This window comes from Myxocyprinus asiaticus, chromosome 41, assembly GCF_019703515.2.
Source record: "Myxocyprinus asiaticus isolate MX2 ecotype Aquarium Trade chromosome 41, UBuf_Myxa_2, whole genome shotgun sequence".
In the NCBI taxonomy this organism is placed as follows: domain Eukaryota; kingdom Metazoa; phylum Chordata; class Actinopteri; order Cypriniformes; family Catostomidae; genus Myxocyprinus; species Myxocyprinus asiaticus.
The window spans coordinates 32,269,732-32,281,930 of record NC_059384.1 but is presented as its reverse complement, the minus strand read 5'-3'; the positions used below and the strand labels follow the sequence as shown (position 1 = coordinate 32,281,930).

The following is a 12,199-nucleotide window of genomic DNA, read 5'->3' as shown; positions in this document are numbered from 1 at the left end:
CTTGTACCTTGTACAGTCCTTGTACCTCAAACGTTCCCTTTTTTTGAGAGTGAACCGCTCACCCCTAGAGAAAACATTGTGAATCACCCAGTTACATGATGAAATACTATGCATTAATGCTTGACCAGAGTTTTCTCTTTATCTAAACAGGAATATCCACGAGTAACTGTTGGTGTATATATCGAGCAGCCGACCCCATTCCTGCCTGAGTTCCTTGAGCGGCTTCGGACTCTAGATTATCCCAAAGATAAACTGGCCATCTTTGTTCACAACAGTGTGAGTGTCTGGCTGAGAAAGCAATGAGAAACATTTGACCTTTTGGATTTCAGAGGCTGTTCATGAACATTCTTGTTCTGTGTATTATTCTCCAGGAGGTTTACCATGAGAAGCACATCCAGAAGTTCTGGGAAGAGAACAAGGATGTATTCCGCAGTTTTAAGGTTGTTGGCCCAGAAGAGAACTTGAGTCAAGGAGAAGCACGTAACATGGGCATGTAAGCATCCTCATAGTTTGAGAGTAACTCTCAAAAATATGCAAATAATGAAGTAAATTACAATGCAAAATTGACTTTAAGTTGTGATCAAAGATAAATGCAAACATTGTCAGCACACTATTCAGCCTATAAACAAATAAAAAAACATGAGAACAACACCCGACTCACCACAAGGCCGTAAATCTGCCCGTCCTATCACACTGTCCCAATAAAATACAGAAGACGCTCTTAAGAACCCTTCCATTTGTGCTCAGTTTAGCACTGTCAAAAACACTACTGTCTCCAAGACTCCCAGTCCAGAATATGTTCTTACATGTCTGCTTCCATACAATGGCCCCAAAACGTGTTTTGAATCTTAAAGGGATAGTTCACCAAAAAAAATTAAAATCCAAGATGAGTATGACTTTCTTTCTTTAGCAGAAGACAAACCAAGATTTTTAGAAGAATTTCTCAGCTCTGTAAGTCCATACAATGCATGTGAATGGTGATCAGAATTGTGAAGGTCCAAAAATCAACCTTTTTTACTATAAATTCTCCTCCCTGCTGAGTAGGTGGCGATATGCACAAAGAATGTGAATCGCCAAAAACATGAGAAGAATGTGAAAGTGAAGATTTATAGTAAAAAAGAACTTAAAGGAATGTTCCGGGTTCAATACAAGTTAAGGTCAGTCAACAGCATTTGTGGCATAATGTTGATTACCACAAAAAAAAAAAAAAAAAATGTTAGACTCGTCCCTCCTTGTCTTTTAAAAAAAGCAAAAATCTGGGTATCAGTGAGGCACTTACAATGGAAGTGAATGTGGCCAATTTTTGGAGGGTTTAAAGGAAGAAATCCTTTTTCTTCTGTTAAAATTAATGTATTATTTGAGCTGTAAAGTTGTTTAAATCATCATTTTTACTGTCGTTTTAGGGTTTTAGGGTCATGGTAATGAAGTTGTAAAATTGTCAATAACATTACACACAAAAGGTTAGTATGCAATTTTATTTCACTAAAATCATTTTTACATGCATATCCTTTATATCTTGTGGCTATACTTTTGAAACAGTGAGTATTTTAATGTTCAAAAACCGGCCCCCATTCATTTCAAGTCAAAATAAATTTTTGTGGTAATCAATATTATGCCACATATGCTGTTGACTGAGCTTAAGTTGTACTGAACCTGGAACATTCCTTTAAATATCTGTTTCTCATCCACACGTATCACATCTGAAGATATAGATTTAACCATTGGGATCTTGTGGATTACTTTTATGATGCCTTTATGTGCTTTTTGGACTTTCAAAGTTCTGGCCACCATTCACTTGCATTGTGAGGACCTGCAGAGTGGAGATATTCTTCTAAAAATCCTAATTTGTGTTCTGCAGAAGAAAGAAAGTCATGCACATCTGGGATGGCATGAGGGTGAGTAAATGATGAGAGAATTTGCATTTATGGGTGAACTAACCCTTTAAGTCACACTTGCAAGACCTAATGCAAGACCTTTTTTCACAGCTAACTTTACTTTTATTATTATTTGTATTTAGTTATTTTTGTTCAAATAAAAATGTATATACTTTTTTAATATTTGTGCAAGGGACATGAGCAATACTTTAAATTGTGTGGCTTGTTGAGGAGAGGTGTACAGTTGTGCAAACAATATTCCATAGATTTACACTTAAATGAAAAGTTCACCTAAAATTTGGATGGAAACAGACTTGGGGTGGACTATTGGGCCAGCCACATATCAACCACCCTGGACACTCAGCACCACTCATATTTTCTTCATAAAATATAATGGTCTAGTTTTTAGTGGATGTGTGAAGTCGGTAACCTTCAAATGCTATTTGGGGGCATTCTATATAATGTGCAGGGCTGTAAGTATAAACCATTTGATTCTCCTAACTCTGCTGGTGCTTGTCTGTGTTTGGAGTGGATCGCTGTTGTCATGGTGATATCATCTAAGTTGTTTATCTTAATTACAAGGCCTAAAAAATGTGGGTTTACATAAGTAGACAAATCAGACAGTTAAAAATGTTTACTTCAAACACCTATTAAAGTGTTTCACAGTTAGGCATTCTAAGAATATTTAGATACTGTGCAAATGTGTTTAGCATGATTTTCAGAGTTTGCTCTTTCATAGCTCATATATTGGAGTTTTTAGTTATGTTTTAGATGTTTCTACTAAAATTATTTTTGGAGAAATAACAATAGAAACAAATGAGTCAATTGTTGATGTTTAGTAAACATATAGAGCTACAAAAATGAATGTGGAGAGCATCACTGAGATAATTAGGTCTTGGAAGAATTTTATTAGAAATGTTTGAGTTCATATTGATCACAGACTTTGGTATCTTGGCAATTCTGAGCATATGTGAAATTACAAGGGACTTTTTTTCTGAGGACAAAAATCTGCGAAGCGGGATACCTGAGCTTGCTATTCAGTCTGATCTCATAAAAATTACAGGAATGTACTGTATTTACTGTATATACTGGGCTCCAGACTAATAAAATGAATTAGGAGCCATTGGCTCATAACTGAAACATTAAGGAGCCAAATGGCTGTTTTTAGTAGCCAAATTACAGATTTTCCCGATTTAGATTGCTGTTCAGAAACAAGATACAAAGCCAAAGAAAAGGAAGTCAGCTGATAACCCATTATTCAAAGGTTTAATAAAAAGTATATATAGTTGAGAAGATAAGTTTGCATTCTCTTTTGTCTCATAAATGTTCACACCCTTTTCATAATTAGTATATGAAATAAAATATATTTTTTTAAATTTTATTTAATACTGCTCTTCAGAATCTACATTACAGATATTTACATAAAGTATAGTATGCATATAGTCAAGTCATTTTTATTTGTATAGTGCCTTTCACAACACACATCATTACAAAGCAGCTTTACAGAAAATCATGCATTAACAGAAAATGAAAACTGTAATATCTATAAAGTCTTAGAGTCATCATTGTGAAGTTTGATAAAATATGATTGTGAATTGTGTTTAAAAGTAATTAAATAATAATTGTATTTAGAAACCCAGTGAGCAGGCTGAAGGCGACTGTGGCAAATAACACAAAACTCCAAAAGATGTTGGTTAATGGAGAAAAATAACCTTGGGAGAAACCAGGCTCACTGTGAGGGCCAGTTCCCCTCTGGCTAACATCATGAATATAATGCCAATATTACTTAATTATGTATAGTGCAAGTCATGGTTTAAAATTATTAAACTATGTGTTAAGGTTCAGTGTTTAAACAAAGATTTTGTATGAACTGTAAGATTAGTGACTATGATGTCTTTGAATTTCATCCTGGATTAACTGCAGAATTCATATCGATGCATTGTCCTTTGTTAGTTGGCTGATGAAGGTTTTTTTTTTTTTTGGCAATTAATTGATAGTCTATGTATTCCATTTTAAGAGTGTAGTCCATCATTAGACCAAGGTGATGCAGGCAGAGATCAGTGAGGTGCATTGCAGTTCAACCTGCTGGTAATTTCAGTGAGGTCTATCCTGAGTCCAAGTTTCAGGCCATGGCATATGATTTATCCCAAGTCTTATGGTTAGAGTTGGCATCAGTTCATCCTCTGAAGTCCATCGTAATAGACTGAAGTGATGTCTGGCTGGCACTGGCTGAATTTAGTCGTCATCATTCAGAGACACGTAGCAGTAGAGTCCAACAAGAAGCAGGAATGGAGCTGGATCCAGCTGGTTCTGGTGACCTCAGGATAGGAGTCCTTTGGTAGAGACAGGGATACAAACAGAATAATATTAGCATAGATACCATTCAGTTTATTGCAGTTATAGATCATGATCAGTGATTCTGGTTTCTGGTTCCGGCAGACCTAACTAAAGCAGCCTAATTGTGAGTTGAAGGATAAATTAGGGTTTATGCCTGGCTAAATAGACGAGTCTTTAGTCTAGACTTAAATTGAGTGAGTGTGTCTGCATCTCGAACAATGTAAGGGAGACTATTCTATAGTTTAGGAGCCAAATATGAAAAGGATCTACCTCCTTTTGTGGATTTTGATATTCTAGGAACTATTAAAAGGACAGAATTTGTAATGAACGTGTTGGAATATAGCGTGGTAGAAGGTCACTTAAGTACTGCGGAGCTAGACCATTCAAAGCTTTGTACGAAGTTAACAGAATGTTAAAATTAATACAAAATTTAACAGGCAGCCAATGTAACAACGATAAAATGGGGCTAATGTGATCATATTTCTTGGTTCTAGTCAGCACTCTGGCTGCTGCATTTTGAACCAATTGAAGTTTATTTATTGATCTTGCTGGACATCCTCCCAGTAATGCATTACAATAATCTAGTCTTGATGTCATGAACACATGAATTATTTTTTTGGCATCAGCAACAGAGAGCATGTCATAATTTAGCAATATTTCTTAGGTGGAAGAATGCTGTTCTACAAACATTGGTAGTTCGAATTTCAAAGGACAGATTTGTATCAAATATAACACCTAAGTTCTTCACTGTTGAAGACGATGTAACAGTACATTCATCCATTGAGAGTCAAATTATATTTTAGCAGTTTGTTTTTAGAGGTTTTTGGTCCAATAATTAGAACCTATGTTTTGTCAGAATTGAGCAGAAGGACATTTCTGGCCATCCAATCTTTGATTTCATTGATACACTCTGCTAATTTGGAGAATTGTGAAATTTCACAGGTTTTGAATAAATATAAAGTTGGGTATCGTCGGCATAACAGTGGAAACTTATTCCACGATTCCTGATAATATCTCCCAGGGGAAGCATATACAAGGAGAAAAGCAGAGGCCCTAAATCTGATCCCTGTGGCACTCCATACTTAACTTTTGTTTGGTTTGACAGTTCCTCATTTACATAGACAAAGTGGTAGCGGTCTGCTAAATAGGACATAAACCATGCTAATGCAAGTCCACAAATGCCAACATAATTCTCTAGCCTATTCAAGAGAATGTCATGATCAATAGTGTCGAAGGCAGCACTAAGATCTAAAAGCACTAGAAGTGAAATGCAGCCACGATCAGATGATAAAAGCAAGTCATTTGTAACTCTGATATGTGCAGTCACTGTACTGTGATGGGGCCTAAATCCTGATTAAAATTGTTCATATATACTATTTCTCTGTAGAAATTAACATAGTTGGGAGGACACTACCTTTTCTAGTATTTTCGTCATAACGGGAGATTTGAAATTGGTCTATAATTAGCCAGTTCTCCAGGATCAAGTTGTGGCTTCTTAATAAACGGTTTGATAACTGCCATTTTAAAGTTTCTTGGGACATGTCCTAAGGATAGCGAGGAGTTAATAATATTAAGAAGAGGTTCTGAAATTACAGGGAATACCTCTTTTAAGAGCTTAGTTGGTATTGGATCTAACATACATGTTGTGGCTTTTGATGTTTTGATAAGTTTTGTTAGCTCATATATAGTGGTGTGTTGTCTTCTTGAGCATCAGTGAATGTTTGCATCTTGTGTAATAGTTGTGTACAATCCCTCAATTGTCCTAAGTGTCAAAAGCTTGATTATATATATAGAATTTAAATAGTTTTCAAATATTGCCTGTAACTTTACTGTTACTGGATGGCCCAGACACAGAGACTACAAGAGTGCAAATTGAATAAAATCCCAGATGCCATTTATTGTGCTACTCACAAAAAAGTGGTACACAATTCAGGACTTTTAATAATAAAGAAGCCCGAAATACACATGTGACTCTTATTGTGAAATGTCTGCACTCCCAGTTGTGAGATCACTGATGGCTGATTCGCTGAGAAAGTGAATCTGATTCAAACTATTAACCTGAGATCCTGAGTTAAAACCCTCAGTTCTTTTCGGGTGATTCATGAAAAAGATTCGGTTCAAAGAGTCATCTGTTCACAACTCTCTCATGCTGGGTTTGTTGTTGCATGCGGTGCAGCGAGCTCATCAGAAACAGAATGGGTGAAAATCGGCGCGAGACACACTGGTGGTGTGCGTTCTAAAAATATATTCAATTACTCAATATGATATCTGATGAAACTGCATATGAACGCACACAACCTGACTGTCGCCAGTGGCAACTAGATTTTAATTTACTGTCGCAATCAATTATTTTTGGTCGCATTTGCAACCATTTTAGTCACAGTCTGGAGCCATGATATACTGTATATTATAAAAAAAAATAATATTCAGATAATTAAAATGCAATACATTATTGTGGCAGAGGAGTTAAGCATTGATAAGACAATACAAAAAGTGGCCGTAGAATCCAGTGTATTGTTTATTTAAATATTATTGAACATTAGCTAGTCGTTGGCCTAAAGTTCACAGCAATCTATTTAGCAATTTTTGCAATTGAATTTGTCAATCAGTCTGAGATTTATTATATGGGTCTAAGGACCCATCAATGTACACATGCGTCAGATGGATGTTTTTGGAGCGTGTCACTTTGGTTGTGTTGTATCATAAACATACCATTTTTAGGTCACTGTGTCAGTTAAACATAGTTTAATACTTAGAAAAACATGTCTTGAGATCCCTAAGGTCGGGTTTGAGCTCCATCAAGCTGTGTTGTGTTGTCTGCTGAAGGGTTGGTTTGTTCTCTGTCTGTATAAGCTGTGCATTGCCTATACAGCTGGAGTTTCACTTACTGCCCCATGGAGAAAACAGGTGATGCTTAAAGCTTGAATTGCTCAGGAATCTTTCTTATTTCGGTCCGGAGACATGATTAATTGTGTCAATTTTTTTAACACGTTATTTTTTTATATATTAATCGCACTGAATTAACATGTTAAATCGACAGCCCAAATTAAAATGTATCGCCTTACAAGTCATGCGCTATAGTAAAAGTGTTTTGATGTCATAAGATAGCATTGTGTGAGGAACAGGATTAAATGGAAATGTTTATGAACTGATGATCTGCAATTTACTGAAATTTCACCAGGAAACTGTTAAAAAACAACCTACAACAAGCCACATAAAAATAATTTTGAAAATATTCAGGTATAGTCATGTGATTCTATTTTCCATGTAGCAGCCATTTGCTCTCAGTTTAAACTAACTGCTGTCTAAGAGAAACAGTTGAAATGTTTAAATATATCATTTGTTATTTTCTTTATTATGACATCCCACCAAATAATTTTCCTACAGGGATTTGTGTCGGAAGGATCTTTCATGTGAATATTACTTCAGCATTGATGCAGATGTAATGCTCACTAATCGACAGACCCTGAAACTCCTCATCGAGCAAAACAGGTAATTTCATTACCAATTTCAAGTAATAATTCCATTACTTTGGAATCTTCCACAGTGACTGTTTTGTCTGAGGGGACAGACTTGTATCCCTCAAGTGCTAAAACCACAGGAACATTACAGCTGCCTGAATGCAAATCCCTCACAGTATAAAAATAAACACGGATGGCTTCCTGTTTTCCCATGGTGCCTGAAAACAGAGCAGTGCTGTTGCATGAACTCTTATAAGTCACTTGAGTTTAAACAATAAACAAGCTTGAACTACCATGTGAAAATGCTAAGCACTCTTTTGCATGACTATGGTGGAAGCCTTCCACGGATATTTAAAGAAGTCTTTTAGTCTTTTCGGAAATTTTCTCTACTGACCTCTGGGTTGTGGTGTGAAATCGTAACTCGTAACAGTAGAAATGCCAAATTTTACTTTCTTGCTTGCACATTGTTGACCAACACTATAATTTTCCACTAATGTATTTTGAATGACATGTTTAACTCGGTAAGTGATATTCTGTATGCTTCAGGTCACAACAGAGGTGAAGTGCTGGAGAACACGGCTTCTTTTTCCATGTTAACGCACAAGTAGTGTTTTTGGCTGCATTTCTAAATGGGATATATATTAGCCTCCGAAGGGCACTTAAAAGGGAGAACAGTCTTAATATGCTCAATATGCTGTAAAATAGCTTCAAACTGCATTTCCAATAAAAAAAATGGCTTATAAATCAGTTCCAAATGACTGTTATTTTGGACCCCCACATTTTTCAGCCCTCCACTGCTCTCACAGTGGATGTTAAAGACTTTGTAGGGAATAGGACATAGAGGAAGATCACTTCTAGAGTGCGTATGTGCTCAGACATGTCAGGAGAGTCTTAATGTCTGATGAAGAGGGAAGCTCCACTTTTGCAGCACAATGAATCTGTCTCATAACAAGGTGCACGCTGATTTCGTGTCTTCAGCAGCTTTTTCGTATTAAACGGCATTCTGGTGTACGTGTAAATGTAATATTATAATTACATTTTTCCAAGAAGTTATTACTTCACCACCTGCATAACATCATTAACGACAGCTCTATGTTGTTGAACCAATGTGGTTCGAATGATGGATGTGTGACATAGTTACTATGGTTTCGGGAAACAGTCATGACCACCTAGTTCATTTCTCCAATGATGCATCGTACTATGGTGGTTAAGCAGTGAATTACGTTGTTGTACGGGAAACACACCTCTGATTGGGAGATCAGCCGAAACCAACTAAGACAAAACAGCTTAGGCTGCTTTTAAGTGAAAATGAAAAGATACATTAGGTACCCTTTGGGCTTCCTTATATTGACAAACTGTCAGAATCATCAGGAAAATTCTCTGAGGAACTTAGATAGCTGAAGGCTTAAGTGCTTCATAGAACACATAAGTTCCTCCAAGTATGCTAAGGACTGTCAATGGTTTCTCAAGTTGCTGCAGTACACAATAGAATATTTGAGGCACCTTTAATTTTTGCAGTATACAGTAGCCTACTTTTAAGGTTTCATGTGCTGTCAAGATCAGCAACATAATTTATTTACTTTGAACACTTACAGGCTATTTTGGTACATTTATTGGATTGACAGTTTGACGAGCTAAATGCTATCTGCTTTTCATGTTATTGAACTTTTCCTCTATCATTTCTTCTCCTCAGAAAAATTATTGCCCCTTTGGTCACCCGTCATGGAAAACTGTGGTCCAACTTTTGGGGAGCCCTGAGTTTGGATGGTTATTACGCAAGATCTGAGGACTACATCGACATTGTGCAGGGGAAGCGAGTGTGAGTATTTGAGATTCAGGAACCCAGTCACAGTATCCAGGAATGCTTGAGTTCTTACATTTTCTTTTCAATTTAATCTAAATCAGTACCATAATAATGTAGTATTTGAATTAGGTAAGAAAATCATGTGCAGTTGATAGGCATGAATGTGCATGTGTAAAAAAATAAGTAAAAAAACATTGCTGTTGGTGGAATGGATGAATGTTCCTGTGCTTCAGTTGGTAAATAATGATGCTTGCAGTGCTGAGGTCATTAATTAGATTTCCAGGGAACTCATATACTGGTAAAATGTATAACTAGAATGCACTGTAATTTGCTTTGGATAAAAACTGTCCGCCAAATGAAGAATAATGTAAATTATTTGAGAAAACCATGCTTCAGACCAAAGAGGCAAAGCAGATAATATCTGACAGCATTTCTCTGCAAGATTTCTCATTATTACACATTTTACAAAGTGGATCCCTTCTTTGGTCCCTTCTTTGGTCACAGCTGACATCATGAGTATAAACTGTTCTTTCTAGCAAACTTAAAGAATTGTATATGTACTTATCTAATCTTATTTTTTTTCCCCTGTGTAAATAGTGGTGTGTGGAACATCCCCTTCATTGCCCACATCTACCTGATCAAGGGCCATGCTCTGAGAAATGAACTGAGAGAGAGGAATGTCTTTGTCTTGGAGAAGCTGGACCCTGACATGGCCATGTGCAGGAATGCCAGAGAGCTGGTATGACTGCTGGAACAAAAAGCTGCTACATCTACTGCAAATATTTGATCTAGATCAGCAAGAAATAATTAGGATTTTTATGTACACCACCAGTCAAAAGTTTGGACACACCTACTTTACCCATTCTTTATCATTACTGTTTCACATTTTTGAGTATTAGTAAAGTTATCAAAACTATGAAAAAACACAAACGGAAGTTGGATAATTATGTAGTGACCATAACATGTTAAACAAATTACAGCTATCTTATAATTTTTTAGCTTCTTCAAAGTAGCCACCCTTTGTCTAGGTTACAGGTCTGCACTAGGGGTGTAACAGTTCGAATTTCTCACGGTTTGTATCACGGTTTTAGTGTCACGGTTTCGGTTTGGTTCAGTATTTGCTTTGTTCAGAAAAAAAAAAATATCGCTGCCAAATCCAAAGAATAATCTATTTGGTAAACACTTCAACAGGTTTGCCCTTAATAAAAATCATGGTTTTACAACAGTAACCATAGTTTAACCATGTTATTTGACCACAAAATCAACATGGTTACTGTCATGTTTACAATATATAGTATAATCATTGTTACTATATGGAAACTAAAGTATTATTGTCGTAAAACCATGGTTAATTGTATCAAAACCATGATTTTTGCTCAGAAAACCATGGTGACAGCAGTCATGGTTACTACAATATTACTATAGTAAAACCATGGTTTATTTTCATCAGGGTCCTTAACTAAAAAAAAAAAAAAACATTTTCTCTAATTACTAAATCAGCATTTTAACTTAATACCTGCACTATTATGCTACATGCATCAACATAAAGCCTTCAAACTCATCTCAACATATATTCAATATACGGAAGCTGTACATCACTATAAAAGGAATAACCTTGCTATTAAGAATGCATATGAGAAGGGATGTTGTGATAATGCGGCTCGAGTATTTTAATCAAACGTGGAAATCCCACATGAACACCCCAAACGCTTAAGTTATTGTTTCATGTCTGTCCGAATTAGCACTGAGTGCCTGCTTAAAAATGGAAGGGAGTGTGTGCAGTTTTGTCTCACCTCTTTCCCTGGGTGATGTCAACATAAATGATTAATCTTGTATCAGTGTATTACTATAACGGCATTTTAATGCCATTAATCAAAGCGCATTATTGACATTCGCAATAGATAACAGCAGCACGGGGAAACAGGAAGATCTCGTGTGCACGTTTTAAACCCTTGTGTGCATTATTGAAAAAAAATTAAAAAAGTTTACAGCACTCGCGCCGAGCGATGTTTGTAAACAGTGCCTGTTTTGTAAAAGTTTTTTGACCATTGCTGTTATAATTAACTGCAAAAAAACATGTTCCCAGAAAGGAAAAATGCAGAGGGCTTCTCTATCAGCAGCTCGTTTTCTCCACTTGCCATTTTCAACTACACACAATGCATGCAGAACTGTGATGTCATCAAGTTGACCCACGTTAAACACAGGCAGAGTATGTCCATCTACAGAGCCATAGAGGTGCATTAGTGGAGGTTATAACTGTGCCTGTCTGTTTGAAGCTTTGTTTTCTTCACCAAACCTTGTGCTCCAGATACGTCATTAAATTTGAGGTGAATCGCTGTGCCGATGCTTACCGAACCGTGTGTGGCGAACCGTACAGAGAACATTACACCCCTAGTCTGCACACTGTGGTCAATCGTTGACGCGTTGAAGGAGGGACCGGGGGACCCCCCCTCCACCCCCCCGTCAAACGTTGATACTGCATACATCCCTGTAAATAGGTAGCTGTGCCCCAGTATACTGAATACTTGTTGGCTGCTTTTCATTCACAATCTGGTCTAACTCATCCATTTAAAACAGAACAGAACACAAAACAGAATAGAACAAAACAGGACAAAAAAGAAAACAATATAAAACAGAACAGAACACAAAACAAACCAAAACAGCAAACCAAAACATAACATAAAACAAACCAAAACAGAAAAAAAAAAAAAAAAAAACAGAAA

The 12,199-nt window shown here is 36.5% G+C and overlaps 1 protein-coding gene across 2 annotated transcripts in view; it reads left to right on the top strand.

Moving 5' to 3' along the window:
• LOC127431646 (procollagen-lysine,2-oxoglutarate 5-dioxygenase 2-like) overlaps positions 1-12,199 on the top strand; it is a 93,051-nt gene that overhangs the window by 65,281 nt on the left and 15,571 nt on the right. For both annotated transcript variants that reach the window (XM_051682176.1, XM_051682175.1), the window contains exons 9-13: positions 151-276; positions 372-493; positions 7,599-7,703; positions 9,366-9,491; positions 10,074-10,215. In XM_051682176.1, coding sequence (XP_051538136.1) covers positions 151-276; positions 372-493; positions 7,599-7,703; positions 9,366-9,491; positions 10,074-10,215 — 621 coding nt within the window. The remainder of the gene's footprint in view (positions 1-150; positions 277-371; positions 494-7,598; positions 7,704-9,365; positions 9,492-10,073; positions 10,216-12,199) is intronic.